Raw genomic sequence first — 23,555 nt, 5'->3', positions numbered from 1 at the left:
CCACTATTAGATTGTATATATTTTCCCAAAAAAAAAAATAGATATTTATATATTTTGTGAAAATTTTGCATGTAGAGAGTTTTAATTCCTTCTCTTTGTGAAAATAGAATATGGTTCATTAATTTTGTTTTTGAATAGAAATTACAATTAAAATGGATTGTTTCTTTCGATAAACTGTTTTTTTTTCTAAATCTTTTTGGATGCATGTCATAAATGAATTATTTGGATGTATGTTATAATCAAAATTTTGGATGTATGTCATAATCGAAATTTTGTAATATATATATTTCTATTTTATTTTGCTTCTGTGAAAAACAAATGTGATTTTGCTTCTACAGTGTGTGCACAGTTCGTACATTTAAAAAAAAAAAAATTGTCTTGTCTTGTCCCTCTTGATTAAGTATTGTATGATGGAAGAATTGATTACATATACATAGCAAGAATAGATTTCTATACGTATTGTCTTTTATTATTATTATTATTATTATTATTATTATTATTATTATTATTATTATTATTATTATTATTATCTCTAAGAATTTACTTTCTTTATTCATTCATATTCAAAATTCATTTTTTGCATTGTACACATGAATTTTGATAATGTAATGTGCGTACACAATATAATGTATTGATAATGTATGATGCGCATAAGAGCATCCAAATTAAATTGCATAGATGCTATTGTTAAATTATGTTAATCATGGCTATTTTGTGATTTATTACTGCAATATGAGCATGTTACTAATAAGGTTGCTATGCTTCAATATGGAAGTTTCCCTCTTGCATGAATCTGAAAGGTCAATTTGTTTTTCAGTTTTTACCTTTCAATTTCATCTTTTGAAGTTTGCTTTGCATCTAGAGATCCTATTAAATTCCTTATTTTGCTATGAGAACATATGATTTTATGAATGTATATGAAACCATTCGATATATGTTTTGTAGATCATGTCTTCTATCGCCAAAAGAGAATTTAATGAGCTCGCACTTGACGGTAGCAACTATTTGACTTGGGCTTTAGACATCGAGATTCATCTCGCGTCTAAAGAACTAAGCCAAACCATTGTTGCTGAGTCACAGTGTACAAACGCCCAGAAGGCGCGTCTAAAGAACTAATTCATCTCACTTGAACCACAACCTGAAAAATGAATACTTGACTGAAAAGGACACTTTGGCATTATGGGAGTCCCTGAAGGACCGCTTTGACCAGCAGTCATTGATTGTCCTCCCTCAAGCCCAATTTGACTGGCTTCACCTGAGGTTTCAGGACTATAAGTCAGTTATTGACTACAACTCGGCCCTTCATAAGATAGTCTCGCAACTAAAGCTCTGCAAACAAGAAGTTTCAGAGACAGACTTAATTGAAAAGACTCTGTCTACCTTTCATGCGAGTAACCTTGTACTCCAGCAGCAGTACAGGGCAAAGAATTATGAAAAGCATTCTGATTTGATATCTGCACTTCTTGTGGCCGAGAAGCACAACCAGTTGTTGATGAAAAACCATAATGCACGACCTGCTGGGTCTGCCCCCGCGCCTGAAGCACATCATATTGCCCAGGGAAGCAATTCTAGAAGGGGTCGAGGAAAGGGTCGTGGTAGAGGTCACGGTCGAAACAATCGAAGTGGTAAAGGCAAAGGCAACAATGACTCCCGGGCCCAAGATAAGAAACAAAGTGATCAAGGTTCATCAAGGTCACAAACATGTTATCGGTGTGGATGTACGGGACACTGGTCTCGTACATGTCGTACACCAAAGCATCTGGTTGAAGCTTACAAAATGACGCAAAAGAAAAATGATAAGCAACCGTCAAGAAAGGAATCTCATCACACCAACACTGATTTGCCTGAAGCAAATGAGTGATGAATGATGATGATGATCTTTTAAAATATGAGCTTGAAGACTTTGGTGATCAAGAATGATATGTCTTATGCTCTTGGTTTATGAACCTATTTTTCGTATCGTTTTTTTTTTTTTGGATTATGAACTTATGTTTTTTTTCATATCGTTTTATGACTTGATTTCTATGTTTTCTATTTTATCATGATGAATGGTTCACCTCTTTTTTTAACCTTCACATGCTATTTTTTTGTACCAAGGCATTGGTTAATTAGTAACGAACAACCACTGTTCGAGAAGTAACCCCGAAGATCTTACAACATTACAAAGTTGTTGTTCGCACAATGGAGCATGAACCAACATTGTGTTTGGTGGATAGTGCAACCACGCATACTATCCTAACGGATATGAGGTTTTTTCGTACCTTAAACAAATCAAGTAGTAATATTACTACCATTTCTAATGATCAGGTACAAATAGTGGGCTCCGGAAGAGCATCCATCATCCTCCCTAAGGGTACAAAGCTACTAATTGAAAATGCTTTGTTGTACCCTCAATCTAAACGAACCTTGCTGAGTTTCAAGGATATTCGTTCAAATGGTTTCCATATTGAAACCAAGACTAAGAACAAAGAGGAGTTCTTGACCATGACTCAGTTGATCACTGGTCAAAAGCGGGAGGTTGAGGAACTTGCCTCTTTATCCTCTGGGTTATATTATACCTATATACAACCCAGTGATTCATTTGTGGCACTTACCATGAAACTAAAAAATCCACATTCTTTTCAAATGTGGCATGACCGTCTGGGTCATCCTGGGCAGAATATGATGGGCCGGATCATATCTAATTCTGCTGGACATAACCTGTCTAGATCTCAGGTACTTTCGCCAAATATGTTTACATGTGTGGCTTGTGCGAAAGGTAAATATATTGTACGCCCGTCGCGTACTAAGGTTGGACATGAATCGCCTATATTTCTGCAGAGATTGCAGGGCGACATTTGTGGACCTATTAGTCCACCTTCTGGACCATTTAGATATTTTATGGTCCTTATTGATGCTTCCACTCGTTGGACTCATGTTAGTCTACTGTCCACGAGGAACAAATCTTTCGCTAAATTTGTTGCGAAAATTATTGAGTTGAATGCCCAATTCCCAGATTATCCCATTAAATCAATAAGAATGGATAATGCTGGAGAATTCACATCAACGGCTTTCAATGATTATTGTATGGCCTTGGGCATCAAAGTGGAGCATCCTGTACCTTATGTCCATACTCAGAATGGCTTGGCTGAGTCTCTGATTACGCGTATTAAATTAATCGCTAGACCATTACTGCAGAAGTCTGGTTTACCAGTCTCATGTTGGGGACACGCAATATTACATGCTGCAGCTTTAATTCAAATCCGACCTAGTGCATATCATGATTATTCCCCCTTGCAACTACTACGTGGCGTAGAACCTAACATTTCCCATCTGCGTGTATTTGGGTGTGCAGTTTATACCCCCATACCACCTACAAATCGTACCTCCATGGGCCCGCAACGAAAACTAGGTATATATGTTGGTTACGAATCTCCTTCCATCATTAAATACCTAGAGCCCATGACAGGAGATCAGTTTACCGCGAGGTACGCTGACTGCATTTTTGATGAAGATCATTTCCCGGCATTAGGGGGAGATAAAAGACCTTATTTAACGAAATGCCGAGAAATCTCATGGGATGAAAAGGATCTTCAGTATCTAGACCCACGTACTAGTCAAACTGAACTAGAAGTTCAGAAAATTATTAATTTGCAAAATTTAGCAAATAACCTGCCAGATGCTTTTATTGATAACAGAGGAGTGACTAGGTCCCATATCCCTGCTGTGAATGCTCCTTCGAGAGTTGAAGTCTCCGTGGGACCAAGTATGTACACTGACACTCCCCATCGCCAGAAGCGCGGGAGGCCACTTGGTGCAAAAGATTTAAATCCACGGAAGACGAGAATTGGTAAAATATCTCAGTCACTCCAGAAAAATGTTAACCGTCCTGAAGACGACCGTCCCGAAGACGGAGAACCCAGTGAACCTGCACGTGCTCTAAATAATACGAACACTGGGAATGCGGAACATCCAGATCAAAATATTTTGGGAAATGACGATGATCTGGTTGATGTCAATATAGAAACGGCCATAAATTTTGTTGATACAGGAGAAACATATAACAGAGATTTAATAGTCGTCAACGACACTTTTGCCTATGCAGTTGCCTGTAATATTCCACAAAATAATCTGGATCCAGAACCAAAGTCAATAACCGAGTGCCGGAAGCGCTCTAACTGGTTGAAGTGGAAACAGGCAATTGAGGCAGAGCTCAACTCGCTTAATCAAAGAAAAGTTTTTGGTCCCACCGTACTTACCCCAAAAGATGTGATCCCAGTAGGATCCAGGTGGGTATTCGTACGGAAGAGGAATGAAAACAATGAGGTGGTTAGATATAAAGCGAGATTGGTAGCTCAGGGGTTCACGCAGAGACCCGGAATTGATTTTGATCAAACATACTCTCCTGTTATTGATGGCATCTCATTCCGCTATTTAATATCATTGGCAGTAAGTATGAAATTAGATATGCAGTTGATGGATTTTCAAAAAAAAAAAGATATGCAGTTGATGGATGCAGTGACAGCTTACCTTTATGGGTCACTAGATGCTGATATATACATGAAAATACCCGAGGGTATTCACAATTCCAATATGAGGGATAAAGATCGAAACATGTATAGCATCAAACTTCAAAGGTCATTATATGGCTTGAAGCAATCTGGTAGAATGTGGTATAACCATCTGAGTGAATTCCTCCTGAAGAAGGGATATGTTAAAAATGATATTTGCCCTTGTATATTCATTAAGAAGTCATCTAATGGCTTCTGCATTATATCTGTCTATGTCGATGACATGAACATTATTGGAACAAAGGAAGACCTTATAGAAGCATGTTCATGCTTAAAAGCAGAATTTGAAATGAAAGACTTGGGAAAAACCAAGTTCTGCCTCGGCCTACAGATCGAGCATCTTCCAAATGAAATTTTCATTCACCAAGCCAACTACATTAATAAATTATTGGAGAAATTCTATATGGATAAATCTCATCCCCTTAGCACCCCAATGGTGGTCCGATCCCTTGAAGCGGAAAAGGACCCATTTAGACCTAAGGAGGATAATGAGGAGGTTCTAGGACCTGAAGTTCCTTACCTAAGTGCTATTGGAGCCTTGCTTTACCTGGCTAATTGCACAAGGCCTGATATTGCCTTTTCAGTGAATTTACTTGCTAGATTTAGTGCATCTCCGACCAGAAGACATTGGAGTGGAATAAAGCATATCTTTAGATATCTCCAAGGGACAAAAGACCTTGGTCTTTATTTTGAAAACAACCAGGACATTATTTTGAAAGGGTATTCAGACGCTGGTTATATGTCTGACCCTCATACTGCTAAATCGCAAACTGGTTATGTTTTTCTTTGTGGAGGTACAACTATATTTTGGAGGTCCATTAAACAGACCTTAGTTGCTACCTCATCTAATCACTCGGAGATAATTGCTTTATATGAAACCGCACGCGAATGCGTATGGTTGAGATCACTGATACAGCATATTCATCGCTCATGCGGAACAATGAGCAATGTTGATTCCCCGACTGTCCTATATGAGGACAATGCGGCATGTGTTGCACAGATGAGTAACGGGTACGTTAAAGGAGGTCTTACTAAACATATTGCTCCTAAGTTCTTTTACCCACATGAACTCCAGAAGAGTGGTGAAATACTCATTGAAAAGGTTCGCTCTAGTGAAAATCTGGCAGATTTGTTCACTAAGTCCCTGCCTACATCCACTTTTGAGAAGTATGTTTATAAAATTGGGATGCGGAGTCTAGGAAGACTGTTGTCTTCAGGGGGAGCGATAAACTCGGTCTAGGAGACTTTTAAATCCTGAAGATGATGCCCAGAAGGCTTATGGTTGTACTCTTTTTCCCTTAGCTAAGTTTTTTTTTTTCCCACTGGGTTTTTCTTAGGCTAAGGTTTTTAACGAGGCAACCGATGCAACACATGATTGATACTATATGTACTCCTTTCCTCGACTAGGTTTTTCCCATAGGGTTTTTCTAGCGAGGTTTTTAACGAGGCATGAGTATAATTATTTAATGGCCAAGGGGGAGTGTTGTAAATATTTATATTTATGACCATTAAACTATTTAGACCTTTCATTTGCTTATCATTTAATCATGTATTGATGTTGTGTACTTGAAAGGTTGTATATGACCACTATATAAAGTGAGTGAAGATGAATGAAAGGGACACACTTACATGATGGTTATACTATAACTTGGTGTTCTTCTCCTCCTTTTTTCTTCTCTTTACATATACAAACACATACATATATATATACGCAATTCCGGGTGTATAATTGTGCAAGCATCACGCGGGGACTAACGAGTGAAAAGGCCAAAACTTAACACATCTATATTTTTGTATATATTATTATTATTATAGGTTAAAAAGTAAATTAAATGAGTAGAATCCAATGATGCAAAGTGTTGGGAAAGAGTAGAGATTCCAGCATTTAATTTGAAGCCCAAATTGAGTGGGAAGAAGGTGGGGGGAATAAAGACTAAAGAGGGAGCAAACGCTCTCTCTCACTGGAACAGAACGTGGAACCATGTCCAGGGTTGAGGGTTGGCTTTACCGCTAAGTCGCGCAAGCCTTAGATAAAGGGAATTCATTATTAGATGTGGACCCCACATTTCGCTAACGGCTCAAATCCAACGTCTCTCTCTTTGACTTTCTCTTGGCACCCAACTCTGATACTCACTCCCACCACTCTGTTTCCCTCCTGCATTTCTACTCCACTCTCTGCCCTGCATTTCCCTCGTTTTTCTATTTTTGGTCATTTTTTCCCCCAAAAATACAACAAATTCGCTTCTTGGAATTTAATTTCTATATCTGGGAAATTCAAAAGTTCGCGTTTGAATGGATTGCGAGAGAGAGAGAGAGAGAGTGAGGAATATAACGTTAAAAATAGGAAATTCCGCTAAAGAGCAGAGCTAATTCAGCGGCTGCAATTTTGACTGTCCTACAAAACTGCTTATTCCATTCTCATTAAATTTACCTTAAACGCTGCTATACGCCTAAACCCAATCTGCTCTCAATCCTTATCCAGTTTGCTATTCTATCCTATGATTCCATTCCTATCCTAGGAGGGCCTTTTAGTTTAGTCATTCTTTATGGGTTTTCCCTAAAACCTTACTCATTCTAATGATTCTTTCTTTCTTCTTCTTCTTCTTCTGATTTGAACGGTATGGGTTCTTTTCTGTTTCTCCATTCTTGACTTGACTGTGTTGTTCTTCTCTCAAGGGTCTGAATCTGAAAATCTTGCAGGAATGGCTTCTTCTCAAGTCCAAGTTGCGTCGTCTTCACCGTTTGGGTGCGTTCTGAGAGATCGAAACCGGCGGGATCGTTGCAGCCCCAATTCCAAAGGGTCCAATTCGTTCCAGAAGAATCTCAAGGATTTAGTGCATTCTTGCATTCCCCGTCAGCCCAGGAATTTCAATTCCGATTCTGATGAAAACCAGGTTGACCCGACGGACTTGTGGGTTCATAAGCCCCAGTATCTGGAGAAGAAAGACGAAAACGATCAGTGGAACAGTAATAATAAGGCTTCAGAAAACTGGAGAAAAGTCAAAGACGTCGTTTTTTCGCCGCCGCCGGAATCCTCCGTGGAGATACCGCATTTGGGCGGCGTCTCTTCCCTCGTGCGGAAATGGAGTGATTTCGAGGCGGAGGCGAAAACTAACAATCCCAGAGGAGGCGAAGAATCTTCCATTGACGGAAGGTCCGAGGCTCAGATAAACGAAGAATCTTCAATTGACAGTTGGGAATCCGACAGGACGCCGAAGAGCGGCCCGCCGTCGGATCGCGGGATAGATTCCGACGCTACGGAGAGAGAGAGGATCAGGGTCGCCGATATAATCAGGAAATTGTCCTCCAGTACCGCTGGCGAGAACCATGATCGAGAACCCAGCATTAATGAAGCAGCATTATTACTGCCTCGGATTAGAACATCATCGGATCATCAGCCGGAGCAGCTCCGGTGTTTCACTCCGGTTCTGAACTCTCCCCGCATCATCAGAGGCCGCCAGGCTTTCAACTCTTTTCTTATGCAAGTGGAGCGCGAGAGAGCCATGGAGCTTGAAGGTCTTACACAGCGTAAAGCGGTCTCTAAATTCCAACAGAAAGGCCGCATTCAGGTACCAATAATACTAATCCTATCACCATTTTCCCTAATTCTTGATTGTTGAATTGCTTAACTAGTTTAGCTGAATTGAGCTTCCTTCCATATGGGCGGCTTATAAAGGCCAAATCTAGCACCCAGTGACTAGGCAATTGTTGGGTGGAGGCGGATAAAGGTCAAGTCTAGCACTCGGTGACGGGAGATTATTGGATGGAGGTCGATTTAGGCTAAGTCTAGCACTCGGTGACGGGAGATTATTAGGCGGAGGTCGATAAAAGCCAAGTCTAGCACTCAGTGGAGGAATTATTGAGCAGAGGCCGATAAAGGCCAAGTCTAGCACTCGGTGACGGGGATTATTGGGCGGAGGCCGGTAATTATTGGGCGGAGGCCGGTAAAGGCCAAGTCTAGCACCCGGTAATTAGGGAATTGTTGGGCCTAGGCCAGTAAAGGCCAAGTCTAGCACCCAGTGTCTAAAAAATGTGATGGCGGACTATAATATAAAAAAGTTGCACCTTCGCTACTAGCTATAAGTTTTGGCATAGTGGTAAGCGCTTCATGATACAGGCTGTGCTTCGACTTAAACTCCTAAGACACGGGGCGAAAGCCAGAGATGAGCCACCATCAAGTAGCACCTCGCCTGAATCAAATAGAAAACCGCAATGTTCAATATCCCATCTCAGGTGAGATCCTCAAGAATCATGAAGTTTAATGGTAGTGTTCTTGTATAACCATTGGAATTAGACTGCATTTCTTTTCTATATGCAAACTACTTGTCATTACTGTGATGCTTAAGATGAATGAAACACTTTTAGCTGTTCAATTATTCTTCAATGTGTCATAGCACTGAATAAGTGTATTCCAGGGGTTTACTGTTACACATTAAGCTAGCAACCAACCATGATTAGGTGAAATATTTACTGCTTTGACTGTGATTAAAAATGCTTTTGCATTAACCATGATCCATTTCAGGGAGAGATTCAGTGCTGGAGTTGAGCCCAGAAAAGCTCCTGATAGCAATGCAGAAGCTGGAAAAGTTTCCGAATCCAATCAATCGAGACAAGATCATAGTACCTCAACAAATGGAAATGTTGGACTCAAAGAAGAGAATCATCCTCAAATTAATAGTGATCCTCAAAGAGAGCTGTCAAAGAATAGACAAGAAAACGGCTTGGAAATTCGCCATAGGGAAGCAGTAAATATTGGAAATGTTTCCACATCTTATCAACTTCAAGAAAGGGAGTGTCTCGATGACTTGGTTGGGCCTCACAGAGAGGTAGCAGCAGCACCTGACCCGTTGATCTCACGAGAAGAGGAACTTGAAGTTTATCATAATTGTGAACAAGTTAACTCCACTTTACAGCATAGTGATCCTCAACATCAGATTGAAGGAGCTAGTAATGAATTTTCAATTGATTGGGAAGAGGCAATAGCCACTAGTCAACAACCAGTAGAAAGTTATTATGACTGGGATGATCAACAGTCTGGTTTCCCCCAACAACAAGAATATGATCAAGATTGGATAATCGACGTTTCTCGCCCACGCAGTGAATGGGAAGATCTCAGGCAAGTAAGGTACCAGGAGATGCTTGATCCCTTTGAAAATAATGATATACGAGAACTCCTTCAAAGGTAAAAGCCCCACTCAAACCACTTTCTGCTTTTTGCTGGCTCATTTTGTAGCTCTGTATCTAACAGACTTGAAATTGGTTGAAAATTTGCATTCTATTTGAAATAACTAGCTTTTGCCTCTTTAATAAGAGGATTGGCTTCTCTTCTTACTTTTAGCACTGATGCAATGAAAATTATGCTGTGAATCTTGCATAGCCTCAGAAATATTCCGGTGTTCAGTACTTGCACATAACTGTCCTTTTTCCTGTATGTGTGCAGGAGAAGTGTTTCAAATTTTCTTTCTGGCAGTCTGAGAGACAAAATAGATGAGATTATTATGTCTCGCTCACAAAGAGTAGTGGTGGCAGACTATAAGAGTGAGGACATAGTTCAAGGTGGAGAAGAAGACAAATATGATGAAAGTGGTGATGAGTATGAAGTTGATAGCCAGACTCAAGAACAACCAGAAGACGAAGCTGCAGAAGTAGTCGATCACACTTGGGGCCATAATCTGATAGCAACTACATCCTTACCGCAATCTCAATCAGCTAAGTTATACTCCACACGCCATCCTTCAATCGTGAGTTGTTCTTTTTCATTCTTTTATATTGTTCCGTTCAATCAAAACTTAGTAGATATAATAATATCTATCTTGCATTGCCAGGAAGTAGAACTCATATATGAATTAAGAGAGCATATGGAACGACTCCATCAAGAGATGTCTGAAATACGACGTTCATTAAAGGATTGCATGAACATGCAAGCTAAATTACAAAAATCAATCAAGCATGAAGTTGCAGGTGAGCTTGGAAGATGAGATTTTTATCCTTCAAAGCCAAACACTCTAAATAATTTGTCTAAACACAAATTAAAGATGGTCTCTTGTATAATCATATCCTTTAGATTTCTAATTAGTGGTTTTGTTAATGCAGGTCAAAAGAGTAGGAGGAGGGGTTCGAGCAACGGAAACTGCTGTATTTGCTCTGAGATGAAAATTGATTCTCTCCTGTACAGGTAAACTATATGAGTGTTTCAGTGAGGTAATTGAAAGCCATAATGGTTTATTAGTAATCCTGTGAGCTTTTCAGATGTGGGCATATGTGCACCTGCTTCAGGTGTGCCCATGAGCTAGTTTGGGGCAATGGAAGCTGCCCAATATGCCAAGAACCAATACTAGATATCGTACGTGCTGTATATGCTGCTCCATGAATTGAAGGAGAGTTTACGGTTTACCACAAGTTGTTGCTTCACTGGAGCCTGCCTTAACTCTCCAACTCTCATCTGCCCAGTGAAAAATTTAAATTAGCCAAGGGGGAGGAGGATTTAGTACTGGTGGAGTCTGCCTTAACTCTCTAATTCTGTCCACTGAAGAATTAGCCAAGGGAGAATTTTTTATCTTTTTGAGTGCTTATCCCCTAGGCTTTATTTCTAGCTTGTTTAGCACCCATTTCTCTTTAATGTGCATAGCCAGGGCTGATTGACTCATGAAATGTTCAATAATGGTTTTGTTTGGTAAAATAGTTAGCTTATCAATCAATTTTGACTTATTTGATCACTATTAATTGTTTGACTTGGTTAAATAGACAATATAAGTGTTTGATTAATTAGCTCTTTGTAACAGCTTATTGCTCCAATACGCTAAAATTTAAAAAATTACTCAAAATAGGTTTTTTTGGAAAGTCATTTTGCATGTAATAAGTTATCAGCTAACATCTAATTTACCAAACATCTTTCTACAATCAACTAATGTTATTTACTAGTCAAAGCCACTAACACAATCAGCTAACATCTATTTACCAAACATCCCAATATCTCATCACTTCTAAATTGACTTTGACCATTCTTTAGCCTCTCATTTCATTTTCAGAACAATTAGCAGCATTACTTGCAGATGTGGCCATGTGGGCTAAGGACCCCAAATTAACATTACATCTTTGTTGTTTTCCACTGGACTGGTCCTTTCATAAATCAAGATCTTCCAATTCAACTTTCCCCGTTTCATATATCTACCCTGCAATAAAATGACATCCAGAAAGGATAAGGGTGGAAGTTTCACAACATTGCTGATATTTGGGTGGAATTTTCTAGAGAGTCCTAGTTCTGAGTTCTTGTAGTGGAAGAAGGATTTTTTTTTTTTTTTTTTTTTTTTTTTTTTTTTTTGAGGGGGGATAAAGGGAAAACAAATGTAAAAACTATAAAATCTAGGCTAACACATTCCTATAGCATTTGCCACAAGTCATTAGCGCCTCTAGATTGTTCATCAGCCTCCAGGCTTACTTCTCGAGCATAGCGATATTAAACTCAAGCAAACGTCTAAAGCCTCGATGTAACAAAGATATGATAGTGAGTGTATGGGTGTACAATGTCGTTCTCAAAGTATTGAGAGTTATGGCACGCAATATGTAATAACTAACAATTAGGCACTAGGCTTAAGAAATTAACAAGCTAAGCAACCATAAACAAGACAGAACAAACATATATAAACAAGAGATAATCATGAAATAAAAAAAAATAAGACTCAAGTTAGGGATCACAATATAATAAATGCAAACACATCTATATGATCAGGAAAGAACACATAATCAAGGAATTGGGGAGATGCACGTAAAGATTCCAGTCTAAAAATCACTTTCGTGATAATCTAAACAAGAATTAGGACTAGGAATTGTCTCACTCTCATGGCGTATATATTCTAAGTCCTTCAAACACACTAAACATCTAATCCCCTTATTTCCCCTATTTTCATAGTGGAAATAGGGGGATTATGCAAGGAGTGGCTTAAGATCTTGACTCAACTCTCATTATATTGAGGTTAAAATCCTCCAAAAGATGCTAATGAATGTGGTCAATCAAACATTAACAATAATCAGACACAGTTCCTTCATAATCTCAAAAAACCCTATGTTAGGCATTTCTACCCTTTATCCAGTAATCAGAAATAAAACAACTAAATAGATTATACAACCCTAATTCAAATTCATAAACTAACTACTCATAATTTATATGTATAAATAACACAAAAGCACAAGTATAAAGCATAAATGAAAGAGATAAAAGGGAATTAGAACTTATCTATGGAAATGGAAGATCTAGATAAAGTCTTGAGATTCAAATGTAAATCCTTCAATACATGCTTTAAATATGTTTAAGAAGAACCTAATCTAAGCCTAATCTACCTAAAAGTATGAAAGGAAATGAAAGAAAGCAACTAGGGTTATTCTAGGGGTCGAAACCAAGTAGAAATGAGTAAAATTGCACTTAAATAAAAATGATTGCAGTATATTTTTAAAAAATACCCGGAGTATCGGGTTATCGATCCACAGAGAAGTGGGGTGTATCAAGCACTAGCTACTAATTTATTTTTGTGAAGCTAATCTTAATGATTATCATGGATGGTTGATTAAGCATAAAACTAATAAAGCAAAGTAGCATGTCTGAAAACAATAGAGAGAGAATGAGATTCTTGGGATCCAAGTATTTAATCACCTAGTACTAATCTTATGAACAATATTAAATATGGGTTTAAACAAGTGTGAGAATGCAAAGATGGTATAGAGTTACTCCCGTAATCTCTAACCCTAGTGAATATTCACTCCCGTGATATAAACACCCAACAATATAAGAACAAGCATTCATAATAAATTCCTAACTACTACCATCTCCTGGTGTGCAATAATCAAGAATTAAACTCCCTAACATATATGTCATCTCCCATGGTGCAACAGTTAAGTGCAATTGTGTGTACTTTCAATTATGTCTAACTCCCATTATGACATAAATAAAGCTATGAAACAAGTAATTCGAGCCCTGAACTACTAACAACAACAATATAATCACAATTGCAACACAAATATAAAACTCAAATAATAATATATTAAGAATCTGATAAACAAGGCACATAGGTTCATAAACACCTTTTACCCAAGAATCTCTAATGAAATTTAGCCAAACATGACTAAATTATACATATTTAATAACTTTATTAATTAAATTTATTGTAGACATTTGAAAGCGATAGTCCGTATTCTATCAACGACATAAATGAGATTCGAGAGTAATGGTAAAGTACTTCTTTTCGGAGTGCGTATAACTTTTGTTTTATTGATAAAAAGTATTTTGTTTTGATGATACTATTGAGTTGTGCATGTTTTAATGTTATTATTGTATTAACGTATGAGGATTTTAAGTATTATTGTGTTTTGATGATAGTATTTGCATTGTGTTAAAAGTATTGTGTTTAATTTGATGATAATGTTGTTGATAAATAAATTGTATTGTGGAGTACTGTTGATATGGATTTTAAGATATATATTTTAAGCTGTAACAGGTATAGGAATTATAAAAAAAAAAATTAGAGCTTTTAATTAAAATAAATTAAATAAAAAAAAACAAGTCATCCGCGACCATTCCTAGCTTAAAACGGTCGCGGATGATTGATTAATAAAAAAATAAATAAATAAAAAGGAAACGCGACCGTTTCTAGCTTTAAACGGTCGCGTATTACCTTAGAATTAAAAGAAAAACAAAAATAAATAAATACAATACGCGACCATTTTGGTCAAGAATAGTCGTGTATTACTGACAATGCGCGACTATTGGGAAACGGTCGCGTAAAGTCACGGACTTTACGCGACCCTCGCATAGGCGACTGTTGTACAACGGTCTCGTAATGTCTTTTACAACGGTCGCGTATCTGCAGTTTTGTACTACTGCCAAGGGATTTTCCCAAATCTCCCTAGCTTTCTTCATGCTTCCAAAGACAACTTGTAGCTCTTGATTCTCTTCTTTCTTGTCTCCAAAACACAGCATAGGACCTTTAGGGTTGAAGGAAGATGGGCCTTTTATAGCGGGAGTCAAGTACGGATAAATTAGGAAGTTTCCACGCCACTTTCCAAATTCTGATTTTTCTACTGTCTTCACGCACAATTTGCTGAAATTTCTCGACGCGTTGAGTTTGGCGCTGCATCACAGATTGTATCCCTTTGAGTCTTATTTCCAATGGCGCAAGAATCACTTGAATCGGACATTCCTAGAGTGAGATATATATGATCAAAATACCAAGGTGTTGCCAAATTCAGCGGGAATTACAACTCTTTGGTCTTTTGCTCCACTTTTCCCTTGTTTTGTTCTTGTGATCAAATTCATTGAAAGTACCACTCTTTGGCTCTCTTTGAAGAATTTTAGCTACCTCCTTAGCTTCACCTTGACTTTATTTTGGCTCCAAACTTGTCTTAGAACTTCTCTTGCTTTTGCAATTGACCTACAATGGTTCCAAAACACTAACAAACACCGTAAATCATTCAAAACAAGTGCAAACCATATCTTAATTAGAAAACAAGGGAATATGCAATTAAAGTAAAAATTTCATGAACTTAATCCCAACAAATATATTCAAACTAACACAATAAACATGTACAATTAAGCTCACAATAAAAAAAATAGGGGATCGGATAGCTCAATGGGCGACAGCACGGGCATGAGAGCTCCTGTGTCCAACACGAGCAGTCCCATGGGTATGCAAGCACCTGTGGAACACCCCTCTCCAAACCTTCAAACTTTTTTGTTTCTCGCACGGGCTGGTACAGGCACATGGGAGCACCCGTGTGACTGTTAGCTCTGTTTTGACCATTTTAACGTCAGAATTATGTTGGTCTTGAGAGTGTACAAAGTCTAGGATGTGGGGGAGGGGGGGGGGGTTTGAATATACTTTTTCAAAAAATTAACTTAAAATATTTTCATATAGTTTTGTAAAAATGGCTTTTAATTAAAACATGTTTTTAAAAAGAGTGTCTTACCAGCTGGTTTGCTAGTACAAGTAGCGGATCGAAAGTCTAAGAATATTATAACACGTTGAGTCAGTTGAAAACGGTGTGCAAGTGTGTGTAGGATTGATTCAATCAGCAAGATAAACAAAAAAAGTTCTGAAAAGTGAAGTGCATAAATTAAAAGAGATAGACACAAAGATTTTTATAGTGGTTCGGTCAATCGCCTAATCTACTCTCCTCCTTATCATCTAAGGAGGTTCCACTAATATTCAATGTAACTATAGTGGAAAGCTACGCAATGTGTCCACAAAGCACTGCTAGCAAAGATTCCTTTGATCTAGAAGTCCCATCCAATGATCTTCAGCACTTGGTTCTCTACTCCAAGGGTCAGCTATGTAATCGCCTTGAGCAAAAAACCCTCCATGTAACACCCCGTGTTACGGCCTTCAATCCCGGATTAATTATTAAATTAATCCCGTTAATAATAATTAAATATGATTTAATTCGGTTAGGTTTCCTTTAATTAATTAATAAAGGTCCACCATGAACCATGGACCCTTGCCTAAATTAGAGTCCTAAGCCTATTAGGAATAAAGAAAGTAAACCCTTTACTATTCAGATTCTAATTAGGAATCCTAGACCTAGTTATCTATTATGAATAAAGGAAGTAGGCCTTTTACTATTCAGACTACGATTAGGATTCCCTTTAATTAATTAATATGGTCCACTATGGACCATGGACCCTTATCCCTAAACCCAATCCTTAGTTCCAAAAGGAATAGAATTAGCAAGCCTATAATATTAGTTCCTAATTAGGACTCCTAAATATATAAATAAGGGACTTAGGAGACACCTAGAACTGCCCACACGCCTAGACGCCCCATCACCCCAGGAGAGCTCCAAGAATTCCCTTAGAAGAAAGCAAGAAAGCTTAAAGAAAGATCCTTCATAGCCAAGGAATTAATTAAGGCTAATAGGTAACCCATGTCTCAACAAAACCTATTTTCATAGCTATGATTCCCCCTTAGGGTTTCCCCCATATTATTGTGTATTGGCGAGATATGATGATTATTATTGATGTTTGATGTGATGGTCCCATGAGGGATCTTGATGATCTTGATATTGGGAGATTCTTGATGATTATGGAATTCTTGACGATTATATAGAGTTCTTGATGATTATGTGTTGTTCTTAATAATTGTGTGATGCTCTTGATGTTTATGTGTTATTCTTACCGAATCTTGCAATTAGAAGACGAACCGTATACTTGTTGATATAAAAGTGATTAGAACCCTAGGTTGTATCGTATGATCTTATTCTTGGATTATCGGGTGGGGAAATCGCATGTTTGGGTGTTGATTATATTTAGAAAAGCATGATAGGTTATGTGCCGTCCGTTTCTTGTATTTGATTCGTTAATTGTCTACGTGTTGTCGTTAATTGCGTTGTGAAGTGTCTAAGCATGGTTTCGGGTTCCACAACGGTTCCCGGGACGAAAACTTGATGAAAGAGTCAGTGGGGGGTAGGGGACCCGCCACCTACCCACGGCCGAGAACACTGTTCCGGCAGCGGGCAGCAGGCGGGCGGGCAGCTGCCCGCCAGCGACCCGCTGCCCGTAACAGTGACTCCGGCGGGCAGCCGGCGGGTGACCCACCACCCACCGGCTACCCGCTGGAATCTTTCCCCCTCGGGACCCCGGCTTCCCTGTTTGATGTTTCCCCGATCCCCGTGGTGTCCCAACGGACCCCGTTTGTCGTGCCCATGTCTAGTTTGATATTTCGGGTACCGTTCGTAGGTTTATATGAGTCTATTATATTGCATGCTAGTCGAATCGGTATCCCGTTGACCTAGGTGGAAGAAGTATGAACCCCTTAGGACTATTCTTAGTACGTGATGGATCACGCATAAGGTTGTTATACGCTTTGTTCCCCTTCCCAATGTGTAATGTGGGTTGCATGTGCTTGCTACGTGTTATGTGTGCGTGTTATCCCAATTCGGTTGCGATCGGATTGGTTATCCTGAGCTGCGGTTCAGAAGCCGGCTACAGTCAGATGGGAATTCCTGGCTGCAGTCGGATGACGGTATCCTGGGCTGCGGTCCAGAAGCTGGTTGTAGTCAGATGGGAATTCCTGGCTACAATCAGGTGACATCTTTCCTGAGCTGCGGTTCAGAGGCTGGCTGTAGTCAGATGGGAATTCCTGGCTACAGTCAGGTAACACACACTCTTGGGCTGCGGTCCACTGTTTGGTTGCGATCAAACATTATGATGAGCTGCGGTTCATCGGTCGGTTGCGATCGACCCCTCCGTGTTGCGATACGGGGCAGGGTGCTGCGGGGCCGTGTCAGAGCTATATGCGCTGACCCTCATGTATGGGCATGCGATTGGTCCTGTGGCGCCAACAAAGTGTGCTATGTGTTGTGATACGGATAAGCTGTGATTATGAGTATCTTGGAGAAATGTGACTGTGGGATTTGTGTTGGGGATGGATTATGATGGGTGGTGATCATTGTTTATGCTTTGCCTTATCTACCTTATCTGTTGTGAACTGCATATGCTCGTTATAACTGTTGCTTGTGTCTGGCCTTATCTGTCGAGTCATTCCTGGTTTTAAAGCTAGAGTTCGTAGGATATATCTTCATGCTCAAAATGGTTTTCGTATATCTATATATATCTCTATATGTATTGTATTTCAACGCGTTGGAGTGGGTTACCAGCATCTCTCGCTGAACAGATATATTTGGCTTTCAGGCACTGAAGATTAAGTCACTGGAGTGCGCTAGAACTTAGAAGTAGATAGTTTCCCTTTTGGCCTGCGTGCCACGTTTACGTATTTACGCTTTGAGGATATTAGTTAGTTAGCCTGTGCACTTGGGTTCTCTAGCCCAGGTGTGGCATAGCACCCCGAACGCTTGTAATTATATCTTGGGATTTAATAAGATTCTACCTTTATTATAAGTTTTAAATGTCTTGAAAATCTGGGGTGTTACACTCCAACACCTGAGGATTCGAGACAAAGGGTTTCTCGTGAGGTTTAAGGTATTTTGATCCATCTCTATCTTTACATTGAGAGCAATCTTGGGGCAATACTCCATCTTATTTGAATCTTGGACTAGATTCATATCAATTTGGTATTCAGAGCCTAGGTTTGTCTCATTATCATTGGAAATTTGGTTTCTTTGGTTCCCTAGGTTTATCTCGTTCTTATCTTACATACTACTTTTTTCGTGTCTTTTTCATTAAAAAAAAAATCCCAAAAAACTTTTCTTTTGCATTCTTAATTGTGTTCTTGAATCTTGATACATGTTCTCCAGTTTCTTGAAAAACAATCCCGAAAGTGTTTTCCCTTTTTCCCGTCCAATATCAACGAGACCTCACACCTCCTAAGCACCATATTACCACATATTCTATCAAGAAAACAAACCCATCTCACCCTTACCTATATCCAAAGCGCACTTACGCGCAATCACGTCTCAATCACACCCTGTCCAGATTTCCGCGAGCTGTGACCAGTTTCAAAGAATTACCTATATCTCGAGATCCACTGGTTAGTTTTATCTGAAATTTGGATATATTGTAGATCTCTTCTGGGGCGTTCGTTTGATATATTATACACTGTCTAATACCTTCTAGTTAGTGAGATATTGATCTTCAAAGTCAGGGCATTGTTTCTGTTTTTTCTAGGCGATTCTTGAAATTCTTGATTCTGTTTTGAAGGGGTTGTGTGGATCCTCTTGGTCCGAAATTTTTGTTGATATTTACAGTAGTTATTTGGGGGTTACTTATCAAAAAAAATCATAAAAAAAATTCAAGAAAGTTGAAAAAAAAAAAAGAAAAAAAAAGGAGAAAGCAATAAAGAAGAAGAATAAGGTTGGGGAAAGAATTTGGCTGGTAGGAGAATTTTGGAGGGACAAGGAAGGGGAAAAGTATACGGTTGGAAGGAGTTCTTGATAGATTCCTAATTGGTTGTGGTACACGTGAACCCCTTTTATATTCTATTTGTCTCTATCTTTTGATATTGGTCTTGTATATCTTTCTACCATACTTCCTTCCTTAGTTTCCTTTTTCTTTCAAATCTTGTTTAGTTTCTTTGCTTGTATTGTCCTTTTTCTTTGCTTCTTGCTCTCAATTTTATTACCTACCTCGCGATACACCCTTACTCTCAAAGGCTTGTGAAGTCTTCCAAGGTACGTTTTCTTGAACTTTGAGGTTGAATCCATATCAACTGGAGTACCGGACTAGAATTTTCCTTTTTGGAAAAAGGCTTGTGAGAGTATCTGCCACCTTGAGCGATACACGAGTGGAGTGTGTGTTTGTAAGAGTGTGTAGTGCACTCCCCAAAAGCCATATAATCCACCTCTTACTTGCGAGCTGAGAATAGTGAGGGAGCGAGCCAACTTTTTGGTTTCACTAACGTGACTACTCACACATCTTCTTGTTTTTAGATATTTTTTTTCGTTTACAGATGGCTCAACAAGTTCCAAACTTGCCGCAGAAATTAGAACAAAAAATAGACAGGTTACTCAAACGAATGAATAATTTGGAGCAACGCTCACAACAAGTGCAACCAACACACAATGATGAGCGACACCTGCCACCAGTAGGAACTCTTTTTTATTTAAAGCAATTTTCTGATCTTACAAAAATTAGGCTAGTTTCTACATCTTTTAAGGGGTATGCATTATCTTGGTGGCGAAAAAAAATAGAGAGAGAGTTGCTAATTTTATTCCCTATGAATCTTGGGTTCAAGTGAGGGAAGATATGCGTCTAACCTTTCGTCCTAAATCTTGTTTCTATGATCTTGAAAGAAAATTGCAGGGAACCGTGCAAGGAACAATGTCAGTTGATGAGTACCACCAAACTATAAATATTTTGCTTGAACAGGGCAACATACATGAAGAAGAGGCAAAAACTATTGCTCGTTTCGTACATGGATTGAACTTAGAAATTCGATGTGGAATGAGTATTCAGAGATATGACACCCTTTATGATGCCTTGTATGCTGCACGTGAATCTGAGGCAAAAATCAAAGAGATGAAAATGTACAAGGCCAACATTGGTGCATCAAAATGGAACAACACTTGTTCCACCTCTCAAAGGTGTGATGAACGTCCTCTTCCAAGAGATGATTCACGAGACAAAGGTAAAGAAAAGGTAAGTGAGGCAGTGAAGCCTCAACGTGATAGAGAATTGATTTGTTATAGATGTAATGGGAGAGGCCACATAGCTCGTGATTGCCCTAACAAGAGGATAGTTAAGATAACAACACAATCTGAAAATTTTACTTCTTGTCTTGAATATAAATCTGAGGATGAGGTTTGTGACCATTTTGAAACCCCCAATGAACATGTTGAGAGAGAACCATTCATACCTTTAGATTCTGATTCTAAATATGTTGATAGTGAGTCTTGTCATACTGTTGTTGTTAAGAAGGTTTTGAATGTTCACCCTTTAAAAGAATATGAGTCTCAAAGAGAAAATATATTTTGTGCTAAAGGGTCAATTAAAGAGAATGCTTGTGCTATGGTAATAGATTCTAGAAGTTGCACAAATGTGGCTAGTGCAACTATGGTTAAATTTCCCCAGTTACCTTTGCTTAATCATCCAAATCCTTATTGTTTGCAATGGTTAACTGATGTAGGAGAAGCTAGAGTAACCAAACAGGATCTTATTCCTTTATCTATTAACAGTTACTCTGATGAAATCTTGTGTGATAATATCCCAATGCAGGTTGCTCATATCTTGTTAGGTAGACCATTGCAATTTGACAGAAAAATAAGTTCTGATGGAATGAGGAACACTTATGTGTTTCACATGAATGGAGTTACATATTTCTTGTCTCGTTTGTATCCTAAACAAGTAGAAGAAATTCAATTGACATTGATGCAAGCTCTCAAACCAGCCTCAAAGAAGGAAGAAATCATAGAGAGAAAAGTGGAACCTCCATGTTTGGAATTGCAATCACCACTCCAATCCTCTAACTCAGTTTGTAGCTAAACAAAGGGACCACAATCAGTGATACAGTGGAAAGGACCAGCCCAAGGTGTCAAAGTGCAACATCTCTTGGTAACTAAAAAGGATAGTATGCAAGAGAAAGGAAGGGGAGTCACTTTATACTCACTTTTATTCCAAAAGCATGCATTATTATTCTCTAGATTTCTTTGCCATATTTCTATTAATGACGTGCTTGCTAGATGTGTTAGAAATTTGTTTGCCTCCATACATCCAAGATTCCTTAATTTTGATTTTACTAAAACTTTGTTTGATAGAGATAAGGAATCACTGGAAAGTTATAAGGCACATTTGAAAACTTCTTATGTGAAACACTACTTGCTCAAGGGGTTTTGGTTCACAGTCAATGGGATTGGCACTTTTTGCTTTGTTTTGGGCAATGATTTAATTGTTGCTTCACATAAAGGACACTTTGGTTTTCCAAAGAGTGATGATGTTTTGCATGGATATTTTCATTGGCCAAAGAAGAAAAAAGATGTAGAATCTTATGTTCATAATTGTGCTACTTACCACCACAATACATCTAAAACATTACTTGATATTTCCATGGATTTTGTGTTTGGTTTAGCCTTAAGCTCTAGAAGGAAAGATGTTGTGCTTGTTAAAAATTCAAACAAGATGGCTAAATTTAATATGTCTCGTTTTGCTGATCTATTACTATCCAGAATGTTTAAATTCCATGATGTGTCATTAGACTTAATTGCCTTACTTGTTGATTGTAGGATGATGATTGGAGCGACTCGTGTCAAGCACCCCAAGAAAAAGTTCCATTAGCGTGATAAAACAGAAAGTGAGCTTGCTACTTTGTCTTTCATTGAAGATTTGGATTCGAGGACGAATCCTTTTCAAGAATGGGAGAATAATAGGAACCAGCACACACGGAATCCAATAAGGGTCTATAGTGGGCTCATCACAAGGCCAAAAAGTACATCCTTAAAGCATCATTGGTGGAAAAATCAAGGAATTCCAATAATAATTCCATTCGATAGAGGAAAGTATTATAGTGGCCCGTTTCAAGTGATGTCACGGATCGAAGACAATGTTTATAAGATTCGAGGTCGAATCATTTTTCAAGAAGGGGAGGATGATGCGGCCCAACATAATGAAGATCCATTAAGATTACAAATTGGGCCAATCACAAGATCCGAGGCCCAAATCAGCTTTATTATTTGTGGTCATCATTTATTTTAAATTGTTTAGGATTAAAGAGAAAACACTAGTTGTATTTAGAAAGGATTCCTTAAATCCTTTTCTAAATAAAACTCTATTTACTTGTTTTCTAGATTAGGTTTAGGACTCTTTTTCCCATTGTATTTAGATTACAATGCTGCCCTATACCTATAAATAGGGCACATCCATATCAGTTTTGAGGAGGCTTTAATTCAATAAAATTCTTAAGTTTTTCTTTACACTTGTGTAAGAAACCTTATGGCTAATTGTGGACTCAATTAGTGGCTAGTCGTGGACTCGACTAGTAAATTGATTCGTGGACTCGAATCAATCTTACTTTTTTCAACCTTAGATTTAGGTTCGTGGACTCGTTCTTGAATCGAAGGAAACTAGATCCGACTCTAGTTGATTGAAGATTGCAACATCGAGGTACTTGAAGCTACATGGGATTCTTCTAAGTCTTTGAGGATTCGAGACAAAGGGTTTCTCGTGAGGTTTAAGGTATTTTGATCCATCTCTATCTTTACATTGAGAGCAATCTTGGGGCAATACTCCATCTTATTTGAATCTTGGACTAGATTCATATCACTGAAGATATCAAATGATCCAGTTTTTGTTCCCTGTTGTATTCTGTATTACAGATTACAAGCCATTGTTTCCAACAATCTATAAGCTTTAAATTTATAAACATGTGATCATTGGTCTTGCCTTGAAAGTTTTGAAGGCAAGATGTCTGGCGTGAAAGAACAGTTTCCCATTACGATGTTTGCATGGTGTTCATGGCAGGTCGTGTGCATGCAGTACATATGGATTTGATCCATGTTATGCAGTCTATTTTCATCTTCACAAAAATCATGGGGTATCAAGTTATGCCAAGATGATTAGTGAGATGTGAAAAT

The 23,555-nt window shown here is 38.5% G+C and overlaps 2 protein-coding genes across 2 annotated transcripts; both read left to right on the top strand.

The window, feature by feature from the left end:
• The first annotated feature begins 948 nt into the window (after positions 1-948).
• LOC109192645 lies at positions 949-1,861 on the top strand. The gene is made up of 2 exons (XM_019343346.1): positions 949-1,098; positions 1,166-1,861. Exons 1-2 carry the CDS (start codon positions 949-951, stop codon positions 1,859-1,861), a joined length of 846 nt encoding a protein of 281 aa, XP_019198891.1.
• Positions 1,862-6,639: 4,778 nt separating this feature from the next.
• Positions 6,640-11,258, top strand: LOC109192639. Its single transcript, XM_019343340.1, has 8 exons — positions 6,640-7,168; positions 7,251-8,119; positions 8,668-8,783; positions 9,073-9,732; positions 9,991-10,291; positions 10,376-10,511; positions 10,644-10,725; positions 10,800-11,258. The coding sequence occupies exons 2-8, from the start codon at positions 7,253-7,255 to the stop codon at positions 10,918-10,920; spliced, it is 2,283 nt and encodes a 760-aa protein (XP_019198885.1). The 5' UTR covers positions 6,640-7,168; positions 7,251-7,252; the 3' UTR covers positions 10,921-11,258.
• Positions 11,259-23,555: the final 12,297 nt, after the last annotated feature.

This window comes from Ipomoea nil, unplaced genomic scaffold (assembly GCF_001879475.1).
Source record: "Ipomoea nil cultivar Tokyo-kokei standard unplaced genomic scaffold, Asagao_1.1 scaffold1792, whole genome shotgun sequence".
NCBI lineage: Eukaryota > Viridiplantae > Streptophyta > Magnoliopsida > Solanales > Convolvulaceae > Ipomoea > Ipomoea nil.
This window is presented reverse-complemented; position numbering and strand designations above follow the sequence as displayed.